The sequence below is a fragment of the Calonectris borealis genome, chromosome 1, assembly GCF_964195595.1.
Source record: "Calonectris borealis chromosome 1, bCalBor7.hap1.2, whole genome shotgun sequence".
Classification (NCBI taxonomy): Eukaryota; Metazoa; Chordata; class Aves; order Procellariiformes; family Procellariidae; genus Calonectris; species Calonectris borealis.
The window spans coordinates 146,788,499-146,813,825 of NC_134312.1; the positions used below are offsets into that span (position 1 = coordinate 146,788,499).

The 25,327-nt window shown below is 39.2% G+C and overlaps 1 protein-coding gene across 1 annotated transcript in view; it reads left to right on the forward strand.

Annotated features, from left to right (window-relative positions):
* ATP10A (ATPase phospholipid transporting 10A (putative)) overlaps positions 1-25,327 on the forward strand; it is a 112,669-nt gene that overhangs the window by 82,312 nt on the left and 5,030 nt on the right. Inside the window, exons 8-17 of the mRNA XM_075134938.1 lie at positions 1,161-1,378; positions 2,875-3,069; positions 4,463-5,024; positions 10,142-10,245; positions 10,414-10,540; positions 12,772-12,956; positions 14,309-14,630; positions 16,347-16,423; positions 20,269-20,394; positions 24,699-24,899. Coding sequence (XP_074991039.1) covers positions 1,161-1,378; positions 2,875-3,069; positions 4,463-5,024; positions 10,142-10,245; positions 10,414-10,540; positions 12,772-12,956; positions 14,309-14,630; positions 16,347-16,423; positions 20,269-20,394; positions 24,699-24,899 — 2,117 coding nt within the window. The remainder of the gene's footprint in view (positions 1-1,160; positions 1,379-2,874; positions 3,070-4,462; positions 5,025-10,141; positions 10,246-10,413; positions 10,541-12,771; positions 12,957-14,308; positions 14,631-16,346; positions 16,424-20,268; positions 20,395-24,698; positions 24,900-25,327) is intronic.

The window sequence follows — 25,327 nt, forward strand, 5'->3', positions numbered from 1 at the left end:
ACAAGTATGTAACTTGTACTGTATATCCGGATAGTGTGGATTATTTTGAGAGTATAATGAAAAGCCTTTCAATGAATACCTAATGAAGGAATAAATAGATACCTGTTAAAGTGACATGTGCCTGCCTAATGAAAAGCCCAGATTATTAATTGCCCATGGTCTTTAGGAATGGAAGAATATGTTTTATATCAATTAGAGCTAAACGGAGCCTGTCATTAGAGGGGCTGGATCCCTTGGCTGTTTCACACCTCTTCTTTCTGTTTCCTTTTTAACTTCTGTATATCGAACTGCCAGGATTGGTTTCTAACATTAATTGTTGTAGTTGGGTTCTTGACTGGGGAAGCATTCGTCTAAAACGTATCATTTGGAAAAACTCTTTCATTCTGTGTACACTAGGTATTGCTCACTGCAACAAATTGTGATAGAAAGAAGTGTTGCAGCAGGTGAGGGTACCCTGGTTTTGATACTGCGTGCTGCATTGTCGTGCTTATCGTGCTGTTCAGAGAGGAAGGAATGGACTCCAGGGTGCTTTTAGCACTAGCTGGGAGTCAAGAATCTGGGTTCATGTCTCCACTCTGCAGCAGACGGCCCTGACCTTAAGCGAGGCTTTTACGCTGTCTGTACCTCATCTCTGTATATAAAATAAGGGCAGTAGTGCTCTGTAGGTGTGGTGTTGTGAGGATACTTCAGATGTCAGTTTACTGGTACTGGGTAGATGCGACGTTTTTGCTGGAAAGTACTTTCTGTGAAATTTCTGTATTCTGTTGGAAAGGACAAGAACATTTTCTGGATTGTTTATTTCCTTCTCAGACTGCAAGACCAAATTATTCGTTTGATTTTATCAGGCTGAGCTGTGGAGTAGTCTTTGTGAACGCAGTGAGTTACCACAGAGTCTGTCTTTCAGAGAGAGCGCGATGATGAGGGAGGCAGTGTATTGGATTACATTTCTAATTATGTTATCTGCATCCTCCGTTAGATACTACCATTCAATTAAGACTAGACTTTGTTATCCCTTGATAATGGAATCATTCATTCTTACCGTGAAAGCACGGTATAGTATGAAAACCAGATCACTTGAACAAAGTCACTGTGTCCCTCTCCCTCTTTCTCAGCCACATTTACCATACACAACATTTGTCCCCCTGTATTTTTACTGATAGCCAAACGCTTAGCGATGTACCAAGAACCTGATTCTGAGGAAGATGAGGCAGCCCCAAAAGGAGGAACTCTATCCCAGCGTGATAGTATCTGCAGCCATCAGAGCATCAAAGTAATCCATAGAAGCCAGAGCACCAAAACCCACCGGCGCACGGGTAGCAGAGCTGAAGCAAAAAGAGCAAGCATACTCTCGAAGCACACTGCGTTCAGTAGCCCAATGGTAAGTCCAACGAGAACTAAATGCACAGTATCCTGTATCTCTTCATAGAACGATGTCCTGAAAAGGGAAAGGTAAAGAAATCTGTAAGACATTGTGTACCTCTTCTAGACTTCATCTTGGCATTTTTTCTTCTGTAGTCACAGCTGTTGGTACAAAAACAATCAAGTGTTGGCATAGATCTTATCTAAATACCTTCTCTGTGGGAACAAGCTAAAGGTAAAGACAATCTGAAACCTTTGTTTTAGTTATACCTTGATTTTGAAAAGCAAATGTATGCCTTCCCTTTATCTACAGAAGCTGAGAGTAGCATAAGGTTTGAGGTCAAGGATTATAATTGCTCTGCATATGCCTTTTCTTTCCTCTTTTGTCAGAGGATTTTAAAACTAACAAGTGCAGGGCTGGACACTGTGTATTCCAATTCTTAGACACTGTTGACATATACCATAGCATAATTTTTAGTGTGATTCAAGGTTATCAGTGGATTGCATGTGTTGTATTTTTAAAAATAAAAAACTTTCCATTTCAAAATATTGGTGAATTTATGTCCTTACAGCTTTGCTTTGTTTAATTTATATTATACTACTGTAATTCTGTGGAAGTTTTACATGAGCTGAATAGTAATAAGAGAGCAGAGAAGCCAAGTCTTGTCTATCTAGGGATTTTGCATTGTTGCACTGTTGACACAAATTCACCCTTAAAACAAATTACAAATATAGACACAGGAAGATGCTGTTTGCAGTAGTGGAACTTCTTGATATCAGTCAAGAGTAAGCTCTTTTGGTACAATTCCAAGCTGCAGTTTTTACACATGGGGTTCTGTGATTGCTCAGATTTATCAGCTGCTGAGAATCAGCAGATAAAATTCTACGGAAGAAAGAGTCTTAGATCGGTTTATCTTTTAGTCTTTTGTATCCTTGCACCCTCCTATCCTAAGAAATACTGGAGTTGCTGATGAAATAGAGTGGAAAGTGCTCTGTGTTTCACTGTAAAAAAACACATGAATTACCTTCAAATGTGTGGATGGTTGTTGTTCTCTATCAAACAATCCAAGATGGTTTCATTTTATTGTGTTGATGTAAGGCCGAGCTTTGAATGTCATTGCTGTCTAATTTTTCCACTCTTTTGGTCTCTGTAGTGTACCACCCTTTAGTAATAGATAATAAATGTCTTGAATTAGGCAGGAGAGAGGGGGGAATATTAGTATGTAACTCTTCTCGTATCCACTGCCCCCAAAGTAGATGAATATTGCCGCTATAATTATCTGTAGTGAAGAAGTTGATAACACAGTTACTCACATTTCCATTTCTATTGGTAGACTCATTGTTAACTGTTTATTGCCTAGAACGGGTGTCATACAGTCCTCTCCACCTCCACTCTGTGGTGTAAGGCCACCGTAAAACTCTTGATACTGACACTGCTTTGGATGCTTTGATTGCTTGTTGCTGCTTTGGAAATTTGCAGAATCACAGATATTAATCACTGCTATTTATTACTAGGAGAAGGACATCACACCTGACCCGAGCTTGTTAGAAAAGGTGAATGAATGTGCAAAGCATCTGGAGGTCATGAGGAGCCACGAACAGCCATTATCCCATCTAAGTCCAGAACTATGTGACATTTTTGACTTCTTCATAGCTTTGACTATATGTAATACAGTCGTGGTTACTGCACCAAATCAGCCCCGACAGAAGGTGGGTTAAAGAAACAGCAAAAGAGAGTTTAAGCCTCTTTTGCATTGATACTAATTTATCTTGTAAATTGGGGAAACAGAAACCTCCTGCTGTAGTGAGAAACAACTAGAACTAGTTGTGAGACAACTCTTAGAACCGCTATGTGATTGAGCGGGTTTGGTTAAGCATTAGTTGAATGGAGTATGTCAGCTATTTCATTTACCGTCAAGGTAAGATATGCTTTCATCGACAATTTCGAGATACTTCTGAAATTTTCCTGATTTCTTGTAATATAACTTAATCATTTAATAAATGTAAGTGTGTGTGGAAATTAATTTGTAAATGTACAACACTTCCCAGAAAAGAATATAAGCTGTCTGTGAATATTTTGTACATATGGATTAAATAAGAAAAGGCTGAAACATTTTTAAAAAGTTTAAAAAAAAATACTTGAAAAACATCACTTAAAACTTTCAAGTTATGTAAAAGATGCATCTTAAGCTCATTATGAGAAATAATGATCATTATTGCTTAAATTGGCCTAAACCAGTGTCATTAATGAATGAGAATTTCAAAAATGCAATCCCAAGATGATCTGTAAGATAAAATATAATGGAATGTAGTACTAAAGCTAGCCAGCAGCTGGAATTTCCATTCTGGAGAGAATTCTGAGAGTTGTTTCTGTTCCAGGTTGGAATAAAAAGTGAACTAGTCTGCAAATTGACATGTTTTTGTGCCAGGGAAACATTTGGAGAATGCTCAGTTCTGCTGTTTCAGGAATGCTACACTGTTATACAATAATTTAATATATATTACTGTGAATATGCTATTACTATTAATAACACTGTATCTGTAAAAAAGATTTACGTAAACAGAGATGAGTGATAAAACTGAAGCAAAATGCTTTGATGCTGAAAGAGAAGACAGCAGAAATTATTTATTTCAACATGTTCCTATTGAGAATGTTGTCAACACTGGCATATTTTCATAAAACTTTTCTGTTTTCAACAGAAAACTCTTGCATTAACTTTTTTTTTACTACCTTCACTGAATATGCACAAAGAATACCAATTTTTCCTACTAACAATAGGTTTTAGTATGCACTACTGGTGTGGTGCAACATTGACAGGCTATCCATTAGTCATATCTGAGGAGGTGAAAGAAGAAAAAATGTTTTTAATACAAACATACGTGCTTTCACACAGAGGCACAATTCTGAAGTTCTAGTAAGTTTTTTGCTGTTGAGTCAGTTTTGTCCATTAACTTTCCTTTCTCAAAATACAAATGCCATTACTTTTTGTTCTCAAAGAAATTGTCCTCTTTAGTTGGAGCGCTTAGACTGAATATCAATGTTAGAATTCTTGTAGAGCTTTTCTTCGGTTTTTGTTCATTGGTTTGTTTTTTACTTCTCAAGGTTAGAGATCGATTTGAACTAAAATCTCCAGTAAAAACCATAGAAGACTTCATACGAAGATTCACTCCAAGTCGCTTGACCTCTGGATCTAACAGCAGCAGTTCATCTAGTCTAGCTACAAGCAAATCAATGCACAGATTTGGTTTAAGTGTGCTTTCATCTACATCTACGGATAGCACTTTATTAAAACTGGAAGAGAAGCTGGCATACTCTGCGCAGATGAATAACAATGGCTACAGCTCCCAGCAAGGCCGGACAGCTGTGGGGAGCGGACCTGAGGAAGGAGAACTCCGTTATGAAGCAGAGAGTCCAGATGAAGCTGCTCTCGTCTATGCAGCAAGGGCATATAACTGTTCTCTGGTTGGAAGGCTGTCTGACCAGGTATCAGTGGAGCTACCTCACCTGGGAACATTAAGCTTTGAGGTATTACATACATTGGGCTTTGATTCCGTCAGGAAGAGGATGTCAGTAGTGGTCAGACATCCTCTCACAGATGAAATAAATGTTTACACTAAAGGTGCAGATTCAGTTATTATGGATCTTCTTCTACCCTGCTCTTCAGGTACACCTCTTACTTACCTTTGTGGGAGTGGGGGTGGGAGGGAGGCGGTTCTGGTTAACTGCTGAAAAACTCATCACATCCTACTGCCTTTTCTAGCAAGTAGACCTGCCTGTTTTTGTTGTGAATATAGGAAATGGTAGAATGGCAGCCGTCTCTCTTCTTTTGTAATACTTTGTTATGATAGCAAATTTTCTGTAACAAATTACTGGTTCCTCACCTTACACGAATGAGTTAAATTAATTTCTGTACAAGATCTTCTACTAGCAAACTTTATTTTGAAGGAATTTCTTGAAACTCTGCCAAAGCCATTTATATTTCTTCAGGAAAACCTGCCTGGCAGTGCAGTATTTTATGTGAAAACCAAGCACTTCCTATTGCAGCTCCTCTCTCTGTTTCATTTGTGAATCTTTACATCCTTTTGCTCCAATATGTTTGCATAAATCAACACATTTATGTTGGTTTGACTATGACGCCAAAGGGCACTGTGAATCAATCAGCCACCAAAACAGAAAGGTTGTGGCAAAGAAGGAGAGATGCTGTTCAGACGAGAAATCTTGGCTTCAAATGTGTAGTTGACTAGTAGAGAACAGGCATGTAGCTGTGAACATGGAGTACTTCCCTAAAGCGTGGAGTACTTCTCCAGGACCCAGATGTCGCGTGAAACAGGGACAGCTTTAAATAGCTGCTAATTGTAATCAGTTGGATTCAAGAAGAACCCTGGAAGCTTTCAGAAGTTAGAGGAGACACAAGGGTTTCAGTTTGCATGAATCAGTTTGCATCTAATTTACTGTATTTTCAACACTGAATTTAATCCAGTGTTTAAAGGTTACCCCAGAATGAATGGACAGAGCCCGAAAGTGCTAGAGGTACTTCCCATGTTTCACTAATGCATTGACTTTGTGGTTACTTTGACATGAGTTGGAATAAACAATTGTGAAAGGCTTATACTGTGTAATTTTAGTTTAATGAAATACAGAAAAATGTTGGCATTAGTCTTCTGTTTACAGCCATATAAATCAAAGCTGAGCCAAAAAAATTAAGAACAACTTGTCCTTAACTAACAACAAAGTATTCATGAATAATTTTCTAGAAAAGATCTGATATCACAGGAGGTACGTAGAGCATCTGTGGAAACTTGTTTCCCTCCAAAGTACTAACAGAGAATTTGTAGTACTGAGAATTTCTAATAACATTGCTAGAAAATAATGTTTGGAAATGAGTTCTCAGAATGAGAACTGAGCATTAAAAAGAAAAGAAAAGATTATTTTATGCCAAGTCTTAAATATTTTGTCACCATATGACAGACTATGTTTGAAGCTGCTGCGTCCATTCACAGGAGGTTCAATGGATCAAGGAATTTTCAGACAAATTTCAGGCAGATCCAGGACCCACTTAGGTAAAAACAACAAGGCCAGTTAGAAAACCAAACAACAGTGACATTACCAAAGGTGGTATATGTCAGAGAAGGGGAAGCAGAGTTCCTGAAGATCGGTGTTAGCAGTGAGCAGATTCTGTAGCTGAGCAAATACAGCAATTCCACCATCTTTACAGGCAAGCAAATTGAAGGTGGCTTTGAAATTGTGCCCTTTTTTTTTTTTTTATTTTTTTTAGCCCAAATTGAACTATGAGTTTTAGTATATTTTGCTTTTGCAAGCAGTGTAAAGTGCAGCCACTAGAACCTCATAAGCAGTTTCCCTTGTTTTCTAGCCCCCTAAGCCTCTGCCAGCTTCAGTAATTCTGTACTTTTCAGCGGATCTGTCTGAAAAACGTTTGACGTTTCTCTTGAGCAGCTTCACTCCTGGAACTGAATTCGCAGTCGCTGCCTGCAGTATCCTAATGTCAGTGGATATGTTGTCAATTCCTGAGGGAACGGCATCTTTTTCCTCTTGCAGGGAGGTGTTCCCCAGGTAGAGCCTCAGAAGATTTATGCTGTGGCTATTATCTATATTGCGGGATCTGTCGGTGGTTTCATCCTGTTCTCTGGTAATGGTGGAACGTGAGTGTGAGAAGAGAAGTAATGCTACGAGAATTCAGACATTTATCATTTCAAGGAATTGAGCAATAAGTGAATCGACATGACAGCTAATCCCACTCTTTGCTGTCTTAGTGCCTCAGGGACATGTAAATTGTACACCAGTCAAGCATGCATCTTAGACTGAAGGACCAAGGCAACACTGTGTCCGTAATCTCCTGACTCAAACATCACGTGGCATGACTGGGTCCTATCAGACACAAAGGTCCCTGTTTGGGAGGAAGAGTATTTTAAAATATGACATGAGGAACAGCCCAAAATCAGAAGCAAAAGTAGTATGTTGTAACTTTAGTTGTGTCTTACAGGAAATCAGAAATCGCCATAAGTTAACTTAAAAAGTTTCTGAATTGACTCCATTTGCTCTGCCTGTATATCTAGTTGAGACGGTGAAACCTGACATTTTCTGATAGCATACAGATATTTCCAAAAGCCTTGAAATGATTCCCAGGAGTATATTGTTTTTACTTTATCTCAACAGTCACCATGTTCATGAATAAGAAAGTTACTGTTTGAGTCAATACCCAACTCGCACATAAGTCATTGAGAAAACAATGACTGGGCTGGCTTTCTGCAGCTTGCGATTATGGAAGGAAATGAAGCAAGCAGAACGCCACTAACTCTCAATCATTCTTCTGGAGAAGACTTATTTGCTGGTTTTCACTGACATGGTGCATGTGGTCACATTGCTCAGCATAGACACTGCATCCCAGCTAAAAAGAATCTCCATACCTGGGTTTTGTCTGCAAGAGATTCCTTTCCCCCTTCTAACTTCTGAGCACAAGATGAATCTCAGGGTAGGACTGATGAGGCACATGAAGAGCTAGAAGGAGGTTTAGCTGTCATTGGTGTGCTGGTGGAGGAGGGAAATGCAGTCTTCCACGCTGGAATTGAGAATTCGCACAGAAATTAGGAAGAATGCTTGCCTGCTTTAATCTTCTAAAGTAAAAAAAGCTGACTCACTAATACAAGAAGCCTCCAAGAAGGTTTGCTGCAGTACTTCTCCCAGAAAAAAAAATTCTTATATTACACAGCCAAGTCACATATGCCAAAAAGATTATCATGCACAAATAGAAAAGAAGCTAAATGAAACTGTGTTAGGCTGCCAGTTTAGTATATGCGTATTTCCATTTTATGTTGAGCTGAATCTAGTTGTGAGCTGTTTTAGTAGCTTCTGAAGGAACCTGGTGGGGTGTGTGTCGGAGCCACAAGGTATGGTGTAAGAAAGGGCTTTCAAATTGCAAACAGTATTTGTAGGGATATTCTTCCGGAATAATATATCTGTATTGTCCCTTTGAGAAAGTCAGTAGTGATGGCATAGGTAGCATTAATAGATAGATGGACAAGCCCACCATAATATTCCTACCAGTATTCACCACACGACCTTAATCAGAGGTGGAACTGAAATGAAGGTATGCGTGAAATACCTTTAAAGTCTTTAAAGGTGAGAAAATAGTTATGCAGTGAGTAAAATGTGCTGATACATGGTTGAGATAACAGGAACAAAAACCAGAATATTGGGATTCCAAGCTCCCAGCTCCTTCCTTCCTACAACATCAATACCCGTATGTGTTTGTGCTGGAGCCTCTGAACGCCCAGTTAGACACTGTGCTGCTGTATAAATATGAAAGTGCTGAATGCTATGTAAGTTTATAGACAGATAGATGTGTATATATGTGGTCACACATACCAAGATCAAACTGGGTATGAATGCACACTGGAAAAATGGGCACTGAAAAGTATAAACAATAAGATATTTGTGTCATCCAATTTAGATACCTGTATTAAGTGCTTAATATAAGGGTATAGTGCCAGTAGGTTCTCAGTATGGTCAGTTGAGAGAGGTGAGCACATCCAGGGGTGAACTGAGATCAGATGTAGTAGTCTCTTCAGGTGCTCAGACTTCTGGTGATGAGTGGCATTCACCTGACTCTGTGACTGGTTACCATGCAAGTACCAGTAACACAAATATCGCATTAAGGAACAGCTCCAATTACAAAATTATAATCCTGAAATAATTCTACGCCCCCGAAAAACATGCAGACTTCAGAAAAAAAATTATATGACGTCAGGGAATAGGAAAACCTGCCATAAGGTACCAGTCATTCTCACTCAATGGTTCCAATCTAAAACTTACCAGCTTGTACATTTACTTTAGTACTAACCCTGCAATTCAAATTATTTAAGATAGATTGCTACTACAGTACATTGTACGTGAACTTGTCTTGATCCTAGATGATAAAAAAGATGCATATCACCTGTTTTTAACTTTTGAAGACATCATTTCAGGTAATGAGATGGAACAAAATGTGTTACCATCATATTCATTACTCTTTTTTGATCACAGTGTGAGCACATTGAATCCACCTAAAGAGAGAGAAAAGGAACAGATGCTCAGTCCTGATTTTGAATTCTTACACATGGCTTTAAGTGAAGAGTAAAGCTAAGTGGAAGTTGTGCTGCTGCATTCAAGGTAGAAGCTAGCTGTGAGCTCTACACAAGTGTAAATTCTCTTCTAAATGAAATCACAGTCATACCCAGAACTTCTTGCATTGTCTCAGTCTGATAGGTAGTATCAGTACAGCAGTAACAGAAGTACCTTCATACACTTAGATATACAAAACAAGAGCACTGTTTCTGGTTCTTTTGAGATATTAACCTTGGTGGAAACCATAAGTGCTATTTTTAAGTAGGTGTCATTTTTCTGCGATGTGGAGATGCATTTGCTAGTAGTGTATTTGAAATCATACTTCTCTTTCTGACATTATTGTTTGCTGTGAAGATTATCATGATTTCTTAAAGTATTCAGGCCAAACAAATACTTAAGGGGTAAGAAAAAGAAGGTCTTTCTAACACACATTCACAATGACTTTTGAAGAGAGAAGACAGAAAAGGTAGAACAAAAAGACAAGATTTTTTTTTTCTAAATGGAATGTTTTACTTGCGTTTCCCAGGAGACATCAGCTCTTTAAAAGTATCAGTTATAAAGTGCTGGTACAGTGAGTACTGTAGACAAGTTTTTATTCTCTGAGGCCATTCAGCTGCTGTTATTTTTCAATCACTAATTTCTTTTTATATTCTTATCTAGATGACCCTCGGGGCAAACATCAAAAAAAAATCCAAAGCAAAACCCAGAATTACCTTAACCTGTATGCTGTAGATGGGCTGCGGACCCTCTGTATTGCAAAAAGAGTAAGTAAATGCAGACTCAGTTTGCTTTTAAGGAGAGTCTTGAAAAAGATTACTGAAGGCATTTATTAATTTATTGTTCTTTATTCATAACTTCTTTTTCATTTATTCTGTAAAGTATGAATGCCTCTGCATCACGTTGACTGTGCCCTCACATACTCTTTTTAATAGGTTCTCAGCAAGGAAGAGTATGCCTGTTGGTTAAAAAGTCATTTAGAAGCAGAATCCTCTATTGAAAATCGTGAAGAACTTCTGTTTCAGTCAGCACTGCGGATAGAGAAGAATCTGCATCTGCTAGGTAATGAAATGAGACCTGGACATGAAATTAAAATGTGCTAAAAATTCTGAAAGCTTGGCTATGGAATCTGTTCTTTCCCTTAAATGGTTTCTGACAGTACAGAAATTGGCTTCTTTTGGACTTTGTCATGGCTGTCATGTGCAGCAACACAAAAGAATGGGATATAGTTAACATAACAGACATACCCTGTTTTCCTTGCTCCTGCCATCATTTTATCACTAGTGAAATGAGTGGAGTAATACCAGGGATGAATTTGACACAATATCATAAATGGGAACTGCTGCTCTAAACAGGAAGAGGACTTGGCCCAAACTGTCTACAGAATTTCATTAGCTTAGTGCCACTTCAGCATGTCAGAGACTTCCATGACTCTCTGGGGCACCAGAGACACTCATAAAGCAAAGCTCATAAACTGCATTTGTGAAAGGCATCAACTCTCATATACATCAGGTTCAACTCATGCACTCAGGGCCTGTGTATTCTGTGGAAGAGGATTGCAGTACTTCATAATGATGCGGTTAAAATCAGTGTATGTAAAATGTATTCCAAGAACTAAGTCATACTCTTCCTCTGCTGAGTTGAGATGTTGAAAGCACTGAGATTCTAAAATTTATATATATTCACTATTACTCTAAGCATCCAACTGGTTTCTCTGGCAAAGAAACCGGGACAGCCATAACACTGTTGGAGATAACAACCTTCGCTAATTGCCAGCATGCCTCTCTCTGGGAGACGAGATCCACCTCACCCAACTTCTGATGTATCTACTACAGATCTCCAAGGCTCCCCGTGTAACCAATGGAGAGACAAAAAAAGAAAGTGCAATTCATTTGCTCTGTCTTAGATACCCACTTTAGGATTAGGTGAATCACGCCCTTGAAGTGTCTGTTTCTCTCCTCTGAGTTAAAGGGCAGCATGAGGTGACTAATTCGCACCCCATTAATCAGGAAGATCCCACCATGGTTGTGCCTGTTGGCTCTGGCTGCACTCGGGGGGGGGGGGGGGGGGGGGTGTTAAAGTGAACTGCCAGACAAATAAGTGAACTCTAGCCAGAAGTAAAATACCCATTCAGTCATTCCCCAAGAACCTCATGCTGTGGTTTGTATCTTGCAATGATCAGTTATGATTAGATTGTGGGAATAAAAAAGTGAGTCTGGAAAAGGAATATCTTTTCCTTTGTACACTGTTTGGATAATAATAGCTTTCCCGACATTGCCTTAAGAATGTGTTTCCACTTACATGACTGGTGCTCAGACTTCAGGTGGACTTCTATTGCTAAAATGTTTTTTTCAAGGAACAACCGTAGGAGTAACAAATAGTTGAGAAAAGTTTACTTCGCTTTTCCTGTTGTTCCAGGTAACTTGCATGTCTGTCACCTCCTCATTCTCTAGTGGTGAAGGCTTATATTTCCTCACATTGAAGCCTCTCTGAAACTCAGTGGAGCACTGATGTATCAGTGGTGACACTGAACTTGGTCCTGAAAAAACTGTGGCTTTTGCTACAGTATTTGAAAGTCTTGTCTCTGTCAATTGATTTAGGAAAGCATAGGAAAGAAACTCAGTCTCTTATAAACAGGTAGAAAGATACATTGAAAGCGTGAAAAAGACACATTTTACTTTCACATCATGGCCAAGAGATTTATGATTTATTCTCTGCTATAGCTCATTTGGCAACCAGTGTCTTTCTGCAAGAGCAAAGAGCAGCAGCAAGTCAGGAAGAGGTTTATGTCTGCAGCCTAATGTGCTGTTGCCAAGCTGCAGTCCTGCTGTCATTCCCCTTCAAAAAGGAGAAATCTCTAGTGACCCAGCCTCTTCTAATTGAGGAAAGACAGTTAAGACCGTTAAGAACTGAAATGATCTCCTAGAAGCAACAGTGTCTTCTCTAGCAACATTCAGAAGAAATGGTGAAGATACAGAGCAGAGAGACAATAAGCAAAGATACATAAGATACATCAGCCTTGTGAACCTCTGAGACTAGAAGTGGCATCAGATTGCTTTTGAAGTTTTGAATTCTGGATTTGTTGTTGACTGTTGATGCAGACGATTACCCCAGCTACTTTCTGCTGCTCTCTCTCGACACCCCAAAAAAGCTGCCCAAATCTTGCAACCATTGGTAGTTTAGCTATTTCGCAATAAAAGTGCTGGGTTTTTTGAAAAATCCAAACTTACAATTTGAGGTGAACCCTAAGTGTTCATTTAATGTGCAATATTTTGCTTGTTCCATCTGCTTAGGTGCAACTGGCATTGAAGACCGTTTACAGGATGGTGTTCCAGAAACCATTGCAAACTTGCGCAAAGCTGGGTTGCAGATTTGGGTTCTTACTGGAGACAAGCAAGAAACAGCTGTTAATATTGCATATGCCTGCAAGCTACTAGATCATGATGAAGAAATCATCACTTTGAATGCCGAATCACCAGTAAGGAGATCCAATACAAAAGTTTACTTGTGAACTAGCTTTGCTTTATTTTAAACCTGTACAATTAAAAGTTTGATGGCTTTTTTTTCCTTTCTCTCTCGTTTTTTTTCCTTCTTTTCCTGCTTCATCCGTAATTTTCAGGTAGGACATGTCTTTGAATGCTTTTCAGTGAATCATGCTTCTAAGTCATAGTGTAACATATCATAAACTTACTAAAGGCATGTAACTGTGTGTAGTGGGCTCCACCACGAATGAAAATATGCCATAGCAGCATAAATGCCATTCTTCAGTATGTATTCTCAAAACATACCTTGTTTTGCTTATTGGCATTAATGGGTCTCCAAAAGCAACCTGTTACTAAACGTGTGTTGAGGAAGAAAACAATTGATTACCTATTGAGAATTTGTGCTTTATTTTACACCGGTATTTAGATAACTCAGTCATTTGTGTTTTCTCAGCTGTCTTTTTCTTTGGAGATAGAAGCAATACTTAAATTTCAATGCTAACACTGAGAGTCAGAAAACCACATCTACAGTAATGCCTTGCTTCCTAACAGACCTTTTCTAATTCTTCTGAATTACTGATCTTTCCTGTGCTCAACTTGTTGCAAGCAGACAGTCACAAAGAGTTTACTGATACGGTCTAACATACAAGGAACCAGAGTGATAGTGCTATAGCCTGTTAATGGGGTGATAAAATTGGACTTCAGATCAGCAGAGGAGAGGTAGGCCAGCAGTATCCAGCTCCAATTTCTTTCGAAAAGGAAGAAAAGATAACAGCATTTTCCATTCTTGAGTGTATCAACTGAACTGGTAAATTGATTTTCCATGATCTTTGTTTTTTGTCATACTTTGCTGTAAGACCAATAGCATTTCATTTTAAATGTTCATGTATTCTCAATAACATCTTTTAGTTGAGTATGGCTAGGAGAGAGAATTCAGCTTAAATAACCTTTAATTGGCCTTTAAGAATATATAACTATTTGATCTGAGTTGTAGGCGTGTACATGGTGTTCATCACCATACTTAACTTGGTACTGATACTGATGATATCATTTCCCATCACTGTTATACTGAGAAGGAGCTAAAAGAAATTAGTTTAGCATACAATACTGCATGTTAAAGAGGAATTAAATTTTAAGCCTTTCGAGCCCTCATTGCTGTCATGTCTTCTGCAAGAATTAAGTGTGTTTAGAGAGAATAGAAAAAAAGATTTATTAGAAATTAAAACTTTAACAGTGCAGCAAACATAACACATTCCCCATATTCCTTATGCCTAAATATACAGCAAACACAAACGTTTGAATACATGTTCTTTTCTCTCAAGCGTATTTATTTTGAATTTTTTTTCAGGAGACATGTGCTGTCTTGCTGGAACAGTGTCTGCAATGCGTAGAGTCTAAATTTTCAGACAACACAATAGACGAAGCTACTGGAAACATGACTGTTGGGTTCACCCCTCTCTATCCACCCTCTTCCCCTGTGCTTTCCAGCTTGGGCCTAGTGATTGATGGAAGGACTCTAGCTTATGCTCTGGAACCTACACTAGAAGATAAATTTCTTGCACTAGCCAAGCGATGCCGTTCGGTACTGTGTTGTCGCTCTACCCCGCTCCAAAAGAGCATGGTAGTGAAACTAGTCAGAGACAAACTCAAAGCAATGACCTTGGCAATAGGTAAATATCTCAGTTTAAACTAGCCTGCCTTGATGTATACTATGCCTTTAGAATTTTGATTTTTTCACTTACAATAGGACCCTTCCAGCTGCCTCACAACCTTCCAGTTTTGTCTGAAAATGTGTTGGACAACTGTAACATATTTACTCTAACATATTTATTCAAAACCAAGATAGAACTCTGGAGTAGTATTTGGGATTTCTTCCTACAGAAGTTAGGTAATCGGGACCCAGGTATGCTATGAGGGTTTGGCATGTCCGAACACAGCTGTGGAGAATTGGGTTAGTTGATGCTGCGCCGAACACCATTTTGCAATCACTGTATTACACAGAACAACATTGTGCTCAGTGTTGTTTCATCCAGTCATGTTTAAACTGAAAGTTCTGCGTTTTTCATCACAAGTCAGCCATACAGCATAGGATATGAGTTGGCCTTGTCAGTACAGAGAATGGATTTACGACTGGCATTGTGCCAGCATTTACACGTCTTTCCCAGCTAATCGCTCAGTTGGCGAAGGGGAGATTTTGTCAGTCATCCTGTTTTAAATCTGGCACCATCTTCCATGTTTGCATGATTTTTACATAAGAAAAGTCAACCAGCTCTTCTTTCCCTATCTCAAGTTTAGGCTTGTGTTGCATTAGAAGATAAGATTGCAGTATATATTGTCACAAACACACTAGCTTTCATCTACCTGTCTTGGTTAATCATAGCAGCAACACATGTGGGTTGGATCTACCCGTGAGAAACCCTAAGCCCATATAATCATTGCCAGACTCCTGTGACATCCACATCACCAAATGTGTGCTGATTATAATAATCCTCATGCTCACTGTATTATATCTAGCTCAAATATGACTTCTTCATACTGAATTTGTATCTTTGGCTGACTGACTGTGGACATAATCATTTGCATATGTTGTCAAAAACACTAGTGGAGACTAGACAGCTTGTTTTTTCATTCTTTCTGAGCATCTTGAGCCTGTGAGTTGAACTCAAGCTCCTGCTCTAGCTTAAAAGCATAGCTAGTTTTCCACTAGCACACTGGCTGTAAATTTAAGAGGTTAAGAAGTAGATAAATGTCCCATTCTGGTATCCTTTCTATGGCACCTATCGCTTGTGGTGTCATGATTGGAAGCAGAACAACGGATAGTGACTGTGCAACCATTGCAGTTAAATCTACCTATGATGGGTGTATTAAAGATCTCGGACTGGTCAACCCAAGTCAAGAATTCTTCTACTTCTTAACTTTATTGTATTTTTTACTGTGTAGACATTCTCATTGGCTTTAGGCCTCCTTGCACATTTCATTCTTAGTCATACCTGATTACAGGCAGACAGTTAATTGGGAAGCAGAAGTATTGGGAAGCTCATTCTCAGCCTTCCAGTGTTTTAGTATTTGTGCAGTTCAGGCCAGATACTTGAATTTTAGGTTTTACTAAAAAGAGAGGGATTTGTTTTAGTTTTACTTTTCCATGATTAAAAAAGTCTACAAAGATCAGAATGTCTTGGCAGCTTTGCCAAGCTTTGAACCTTATATTCCAAAGATGGATCCTTTCCTACCCCACATCTCCCTTACTATACTCACCCAACACTCAGTACACATCTCCCTTACTATACTCAGCCAACACTCAGTAACAACTAGTTTTCCTTTGCTTTGTTGCTGCTAACTGTTCCTGGTCTACTAGTGACAACAAAACTGTATCTTGTCATCTTTAGGTGATGGTGCTAACGATGTCAGCATGATCCAAGTGGCAGATGTTGGCGTGGGGATCTCTGGTCAGGAAGGCATGCAGGTAATGTTGCTCGTTCACTGAAAAGCACTCCCATGAAAGGGTGAAATAGGCACTTCCCATATGTCAACTTGACCGAGCTGCCTTTGAATAGCCAGCACAAATAAAGGAGAAGCGGCAAGTTGTGCTCAGGAGTGCCAGTTGTGCGTTGTAAGGATGCTTTCAGCTTGAGTTTGAGCTTGTGTTTGTTCTCGGATCTGTGGTGAGTTTAAACATGCTACCTTCTCAGAAAATTCAAATTATCAGATCCCTCTAAGCAATATGTTTTAAGAAATCATTTATTAAATACTGGTTTAAAGGAGGAAAAAAGCTCAGCTATGCATTATTTAGGAAATAAAGGTTCACCTTATTCTGGCTTTTATTCTCCTCTCTCCAGTATTGCTTGGGTATACTTCTCCTTTGGAGTAGCTGCACAAGCCCATCCAGCTGATGCAGCTTATTTGCATGGTGTGGTGGTGACCCTTAGCCCAGCCACCCACACATCTTGCTCACTCAGCCTATTCAGACAGCAGAACAGTGAAGAAAGAGAAAATTGCAGCCCTTTGCAGAACCACTGCTCCCTACACACTATTCCAAGTCTTGGTTTTCTCCCCATTTCCTGCCACAGCGAACAGCAAGATAAGGGGACTTGCCCTGTAGTCTTTTGGATGTGTTCAGCCTGTGATTACTGTATTCACCACTGTATAAGAGGCACTTCTCCCATCCCCAGAAGAGAGGATGTATATGTATAGGATGTACGACCTACTGTATTACCTATTACCTCTTCCTCCTCTACTGCTAGTGCAGTTCAGTTGCAGTGTTAGCACCAGACGTGGCAGTAAGACACAGAGAATGAGGAAGGTACCTCATATCCACAACCTACCTTGTATTTGGGCTGGGTGCAGACTGATTGCATGAGAAAACAGAGTAGCTGAGTATATGTCAAAGAGCTCTTCAGAGAAGATGGGAAGTGTTTCCATCCTGAGGACCTGAGCAGATGAGCATGCTCCTTAACTTAGTTACCGGTGGGTGGTTCTCTGACCCACATTGTGGTTTTTGCAACACTGGCTGGATGTTTTGCCTGAAAGGGAAAAAAGGCCTCTTTAACGCAGTGCGCAAGTTGACTATAGAATTTTATTCCATGGGATTTCATGAATGCCGTAATTTATTTGGGTCAACACACAAATTTATGAAACAAAAATTTAACTGAGCTATGAACTTGGATGTCAACTTTGTGCATTTTCTGACATGCAGATCACCAGAAGCTAGGACAGTGCTCTGGAGAAAAGTCAGTAGATGTTTTTCTTATTTATTCATGTACTCTTCTGAAGGCATCCTCTCTTGGCCGATGTTGGAGGCTGGATACTAGGGAAGATGGGCTTCAACCTGACCCAGCAGAGCTATTACACTTGTTCTTCTTGTAATTATCCAGTGAGTTTAGTCAAAGTGATCTTCAGGGCAAATGGGTGTCCATCAGCACTCTTCAAACAGACAAATTTCAGGCCTGCAATCCATTAAAAATGCTTCTCCAAACATGTTAGCAGCTGTAAATTAGACTGGAAAGAAGCTACCACAAAAATATTCCGATATTCATTGTGCAGATGGCATCCCAGCCATAGACCCTATGAGTCTGACTTTGATGGCCGGAGAGGGCAGGAGAAAAGGAATTCTTGGATTAAGCTGATACCAAGTGTATTTGTTGTTCCACAGCCTTCACCAAGCTCCGAGAGGTTTGCATAATTTCTGCAGTATCACTCTGCAGGCAGTCCAGGCTCCAGAGAGCCCAGAGGAGATTGGTTTTGTGGGGTACCCTCCAAGCCTATCAATTCAAAAAAGTCTGCCCCAAACTCCTTGGGTCTTATCATCTCTTAGGAACTTACCGGCTCCTATCATCTATGTATTAATTCAGATCACTTTTTTCCCTAATGAAGACATACAGTGCTCGTAGCATTTTTTTTACTCCTCTCCCTATTATGCCACTGTCAGTTGAGCTCATACACTTACAATAACCAGTCCTCAAACGCCCCTGGCTTTTGCAGTGTATTCAAATCTGAAAGCTATATGCTCGTTAACCCGTTAAACTACCTGTTTTTTTCTAAATCAAAGTTCAACGGAGTGGAAAATGTTTATAGATCCCTTCCTTTACTGCAAGGTCCTAAGGAACCATGCAGGCCTCTTTACTATAAACAACTGTCAGAATCTTACACATGCAGGTACTCGGAAGGTGTTGAGCATTTAGATGTCTAAAACAACAATACTCTCTGATTTATTTTATTTCCACATTCTGTGGAAGCATGTGGAGCATGAATCACTTTTTCCTGTGAAAAAGCTGGAAGAAAAAGTAAAAATGTGAAAATCAAGGGGATATTTTGAGATGAAATAAACATGCAAATGTAATTGGACAACACTATCTGCCTCACTATGTTCCTCACTGTAATCAAAATGGAATAAAAAAGAAATAAACCCCGACACTTCTCACAATGTGTTGTGAATACTATGTTAGAAGCACAAATGAAAAGAAGCTAACGGTTTTGTTTTAACATTGGAATAGGCTGAGATGAGGTGGAGGACAAGGAAGCAGACATAGCACAGCTCTGTCCTCCTCAAACTGCAAGATAGCTGTATGTCTGCAAAACAAATCAGACTGCTCTGCGCAGGGAGGTTATAACAAGTGTATCTCAGTACCTGAGAAATCCCAGGATGTGTCAACATATTAAAAAATGTCCCAGTGCTTATATAGATCTACTGCTTAAATTACAATGCATTATTACACCTTCTCTTGCATACTGTTTTAGAGCTTATTTTAACAGCTTCTACAAGCACTTGGAAAAACTGAGCCCTTTTGATGATTTACCAAGAAAGAGCATTAGGAAAAATTAAAAGGAAAGATGTCTCTCATGTAAAAATACAGCCAAAATATACCCTGCAGAGTGTCAGGAAGACATTGCTCCTCTGGAGGTTTTCATCTTTCCTCATGTTTTTGCTGAACTGTGAGAAGAAAGGTGATACCAAAATAGAAAATGAAATGTAAAATAATATTAAATGAAATCTTAGTGTGATCCTAGGGATAAGGAAAATCGTGAAACAACTGTGATAACACCATCATTTACAAGAAGGTCTCATGTAGATGTACAGTACCCTGAATTTTAGTCAGAAGTAGGGAGAAGCTGGGTGATTCGTTTTGTCAATGTGATTTGGCAGTCTGCACAGTCCCAGAGGAGTCTCATCTATGAGATGAGTCTCATCTATGAGATGAGACATCTGTGATTTTTTCATAGACAGTTTTAGAAAACATGCAATTTTAAAAATCCTTCAAAATACTGAGATCTCAGGATAGCCAAGTAAACTTTATAAGCCGGGATTGCAAATGTAATTAAAATCAGTATTTTTACTGTTGTCTTTTAAAGTCCGGTAATTATGATGCAACCACTTAATTGTGCTTTTCTTATTTCATTCTCTGGAAATTCATTTTGCCCTGTAAGTATCCTGTAGTTTTTACAGAGAAAGATGTTACAGCCACCAAGATGTTCACACATGGGCCCTGAGCCTTCATGCTCATGCAACTGCAATTGCCAGCCATTCTCCCACCTCTCGCTTTTTGCTGCTGCCTGTCACCATCTGGAACGTAGACTGTAAACTCCTTTGGCCGAGGACCGGGTCACCTTGCATGTTCTGCCAAGCTGCCGGGTTTGCTCACGGGTATTCCAAATCAATGCAGCAATAGCTGTATTTCGGATGCGCTGTAATGGATTTCATTCTTCGTCAGTACAATTTGCATTGACTGTATGAGTTGAGGAGATGACTAGATTCACTGTTGGTGTTGAAAGTGACACTTTAAAATAATGGTTCCTACTTTTCTTCCATTAAAGGCGGTGATGGCAAGCGACTTTGCAATCCCAAGGTTCCGGCATTTGGAGAAGCTCTTGCTTGTTCATGGCCACTGGTGTTATTCCCGACTCGCCAACATGGTGCTGTATTTCTTCTACAAAAATGCGGTAAATATTTGACTTCGCAGCTTTATGCCACCATATGTTTCCAGGGTTTATTTTGTGCTAAGTGAGCATTAGGTCAGCCCTCAAATGGTTTATAAATAAGCTGCAAAGAAATTTGCAGAGTTGAAAGACAGCTGGCTGCCATTTGCAGAAATACAGGACTCGCTCCATAACAGCTACAGTGTGCTGCTGAATGTGCAAATTAGGTAACAGAAATAACAAGCACTGCTTAAGAAAAGTTTCTTTATAAAGCAGTTTTGCAGAATTTAGCTGGCTAGACACAAGAGTCTTTCATGCCAAAGCCATCCAGCTTTGGTCCAAAGTAGCAGTTGAGTGTGTTTTCTCTTCCTGACCCTATCTCATCGTTGCTTATGAATCACTGTACATATTCCCTAGTGACTTGAGATAATTTGACTCCTCTCTGTGTCTCAGATGGAGAGATTGGGAAGGTTTTTTCTTGATTTATCTTACTCCCAACTAACCAAAAGAGTTCATTAGAAAGGAAACACACCGTGGTAAAGAACAGACTATGGGTCTGCGTTTCCTCCCTGGTGTATGAAACGAGAGTTAGTCCAGTACTGGGCACGGAGCCAGTAGCAGCTCGACTCCTTGGCCCTAACAAAGGCCCTTTGCATTGATCTTGGAGTGCAAAGATGATTGATGGAAACTGTCTTAACAAGACAACCAAGAATTCCATCAGCTGGGTGGGAGTCAGTGGCAGGCACACAGATCTGCTCACTTGCAACACCTACAAATCACCTTGGGAGCAAGGGATATGAAGAAGCAGGAAAAAGAGGAGAGCCAGAGCTCTCAGATCTCTGTTTGCTCCAGAAGACAATGTGTGAACTGTAAGCGGGAGACTGGATTTTATCCTCAATATCAGAAAAGAAGTAGCTCTCAATTTTGTAAAAGTTGCTTTCCAAATTTAATCTAATCCTCAATTTTTTAATCAGTGGCAACTTTTTAATGCAAATTCCTCTTGGCCTGACTAATCCCCTCAATCTGAAGGTAGGTATTTTATCAGGAGAAGACCATCATTTGCTCAAATTTTTGAATGTCATAGGAATACCTAAGGGAGCTAAAGAATTAATGAAGTGTCTGTGTTAACGCAAGCGCGTTAAAATACCTTTTGTGGTCTGATCAGAAACTGCATGCAAGCACCCTTCCAGACACAAAAGAAAGAAGGGACTTGGACGGCGTGAGCTGCTGCTTGAGTCTGAAATAGCAAGCAGATTTAAATAACGCTGCACTGAGTGGAGAGCCACCTGTTGAAGCACAACAGTGAAATATGTGCTGGTGTTCAAATGCCTGAGTTTTAAGGAGTGAGCCTGAATGATGCTGAACGTCTGTACTCCCACCCCCAGTGTTGTATGTTTCCAAGATACCCTTTGGCTTGACAGTATCGAATCTGAACTTCCAAGAAGTGTATGCAGAGCCATCTTACATTAAAATAAAAAAAAAAGTAGTAATACACATAAGACATTCCAGCAATCAGCAGCCAGAGATGTTGTTTATACATCCACATCTTTGTTCAGCTCTTGTAAAATCTTCCATTTCCTTTGGTACAACTCCCCTTGATTACGAGTATTATTTTTCATGCCATTTTTAGTAAGACATTTTCAGAAGCTGCTGCCTCAAGGCTAGAATATAACTGAAGAAATCTCTTTGTGTTGGCTCTGCTTTGGCAGCCTTGAAAGCTTTCTGAGCAATACCTTTTGCTACTGACTCTAAAACTGTAGAGGGATATCCAGCATATAGACATGAATATGTCTGACACACTGCCTGCCCTTAAGGAAAGAATATTCAAAAATGAAAGATGTGAGCACCTGATCCTTTTGCAGGGAGACTATTCTGGATGATTCTCTGCAGAGAGTCAAGATAGCTACACTGCAAATGTTCTGCAAGTTTTCTGTTTCCTCAAGTGTTTTTTTCCCCATTTGCTCGTATTATGAAATTTTCCATTCTCCACTAGAACCTATCTAACTCAAAGTTTAAACTCTAAATTGCTGCAAAAGCCATTTGGAAACTCAGATGACTTATCCAAGAAGATGTTTGGCTTGCTGGAGATAATAAAAATACAAGTAAAATATAAACTAAAACATAGCATGACTGAAAATATCTGAGCTTGATGAAAAGGGATTTCACGTAAATAAAATTCTACCTGCACAAGTATGCACTGCTTCTTCCCCTTTTTACATTATCTCTGCAAGACAGCACTGGACATTTTTTGATACATACTTGATTCACTGAGAAATTCTGTCTGGGGCCACATTCATAAAACAGTCTCATCCGGGGGAAAAAAAGGAAACTTTTTTATTTAAAATCTAATTCAATTTTTATGCAAATTTGTTTTGACTTTTTCAGGGGGCCAATGCATAGAAGCAAGAGGGAACATTATATTTGAAATTAAATTAAACACTTGTTTAATCCAAAATAAAATTTCAGGGGAAAAAAATCTGATTTAAGCTTGGTTACTGAAATGTCATTTATTTGTACAGCTTTCTTTGATGGCACTGCTAAGACCCATACTAGAGGTAATAGGAAAATTTTCAGCTGACTGTATTTTCATCAAACTACCCCTTTTTGTCAGAGCCAAACTGTTTCCAAGACAGGTTAATTTTAGCAAGGCTCTAGAGAGGAAAATTTCTTAGGTCCAGGATTAGCTGGATTTTGTTTCTTTCAAATGAGTGAGAGAAAAGTATCTGAATTCACATATTTATTGCAATTCCATTTTGAGAAAAGACTCAGGAAGTTTCATTGGGTTTTGGGTGTGGAAAGGAAATAAATTTCAAAATCTGTTCAATTTTGAAATGAAATTGCCATCTCCCAGCCAACTATATTGAAGAGAGTAAGCTCTGGTAACTCAGTCTTGTTTTGGCCAGAAGAAGATATTTTTCCTGAAATGTATTTACAGAAACATTTCTAAAGGTGATCCTTAAAAAACTTTTAATAGGTTAGTTTATAGTGTGAGCTCACAAACAGTGAGACATATGTTGCTGCTGATATACAAGCCACTTAAACGTAGTATGCAAACATTGCCTGAACATATATATACAAGATATGTATATATATACACATATATATACATTTACGTACAGCAGGACGGACCCTCTTATTCTGTTGCAATTCCCCTTCACAAGATAGACTTACTCTATAGCAGTTTTCACTGACTAAGCAGACCATAGCTTTTTTTTTCCTCCTATGTTTAAATTTCAACCACATTTTGGCATACAGATAGAACAGATCTATGTTTTCATCTTTATATCTAAAAGTGATGAAGGGTTAACATACTGCATCTGGTTGAAAGCTTTTGACTACAGAATACAAAAAGAAGAGGAAGTGAAAGGAGAGGTCATGTCATTTCCCTTCTTCATGGTTAAAATGGGGAAAACCCTCGAGGGACAGTTGCCAAAGTTTTTCTGGTTGCCTTCCGTTTAGTGTTAATCACTTTACAAAGAATAATAAAAATTGCAGTTTTAGGGGGACCAAGCCTGGGAATTTATTTCCTTCCCTAGGAGGCTGCCCTTCTTTTTCTGGGCTTCAAATCGCCTCTGGATTCTCCATGCTGCAGAGATTGTAGAAGAAACAAGTTATGTGGTTTGTCCCTTTTTGAGTGATTCCAACCCAACTACATGAACAACCCCACTGCAGTTGTGTATGCAACTGATTTCTTTATACAGCTGAAGAATAAGGGACACTGAGGAATCTTTACAGCACTACTAATTTGCTGAATTTCAAAGCACAGAGATAGAATACTTAAGACAACTTTGCTAGACTGTTTCACCTCACCTAGCTGCTGCTAGTCTCATGTTGGTCTTGCAAAAAAGCTCTGCATTTACCTATTGTAGACCAGAAACAAACATCTGGGACAAAACATCTCAAGCCAGCAGAGGATATTATGATAGAAGTGCTTATTCTTACAGTAGTAATGTAAGTGCTATCAGATCAGTACTCATATACCTAGAGGTCAGTGATGGTTGGGAGAGCTTTTTACGGTTAGTTAAATTGCACCTCAGAGTTTCCCTTGAACTGAAAGTTAGTTTTGTGTGAAGTCATCCGTGACACCTGAGATCTGAGGTTCCAGCAGCACAAAGACTTGCAGGTGTGCCAAATATTTGTAGCTTAGCTAAGTGGTCCAGGCATCAGGAACAGCGAATTAAAGACTAGGTATTCTAGAAGGATTGCTCACGTGTTTAGCATTTGTAGATAAGTCCTTGCAGAACTGGAATCAGAATGCTTTGAGAACACAATGGAATGATGATCCTGCTTATCTTGTCATATTTACAGCATTTCTCATTCTGTTTCAGATGTTTGTGGCCCTTCTCTTCTGGTACCAGTTCTACTGTGGGTTCTCTGGCTCATCCATGGTTGATCAGTGGTATCTCATCTTCTTTAATTTACTCTTCTCTTCCCTTCCACAACTGATTACTGGCGTGCTGGATAAGGACGTGCCAGCCGAAGTATTAATTGCTGTACCTCAGCTTTATAAAAGCGGCCAGAATATGGAGGTAAAAACTTCTTGCTTTTTGTAATTTTTTTTTCCTAGATGTCTTTAGTTTCAGCTGAAAACCAACCCTACTCCCAGAAGGTGGATGACTGATAAAAACAGTCACTATTATTATTTTGTGATATTTCTCATCTCAGTCAAAGTATCTAAATGCCAAAAGTACATTTAAAACAAACAACAAAAAAAACCCAGCAATATTTTGAAACATGTAACAGGAGAGAAGCTGGATGCTTTAAGTCAGCCTAAGCTGAACACCTCCCTCATGGTCCAGGCTCACAAATAACCACAAAAGTAAAGCAGATTATACCTTGTAGACTAGTGCGGACTTTCACAGAATAACCTCACAGTACTTAATCAAAACTTCAGGCCCCAGCCCTTTACAAACAGTCAGAAGAGAAAGATGTCTTTAGGAGTAAGCACAGAGGTCGA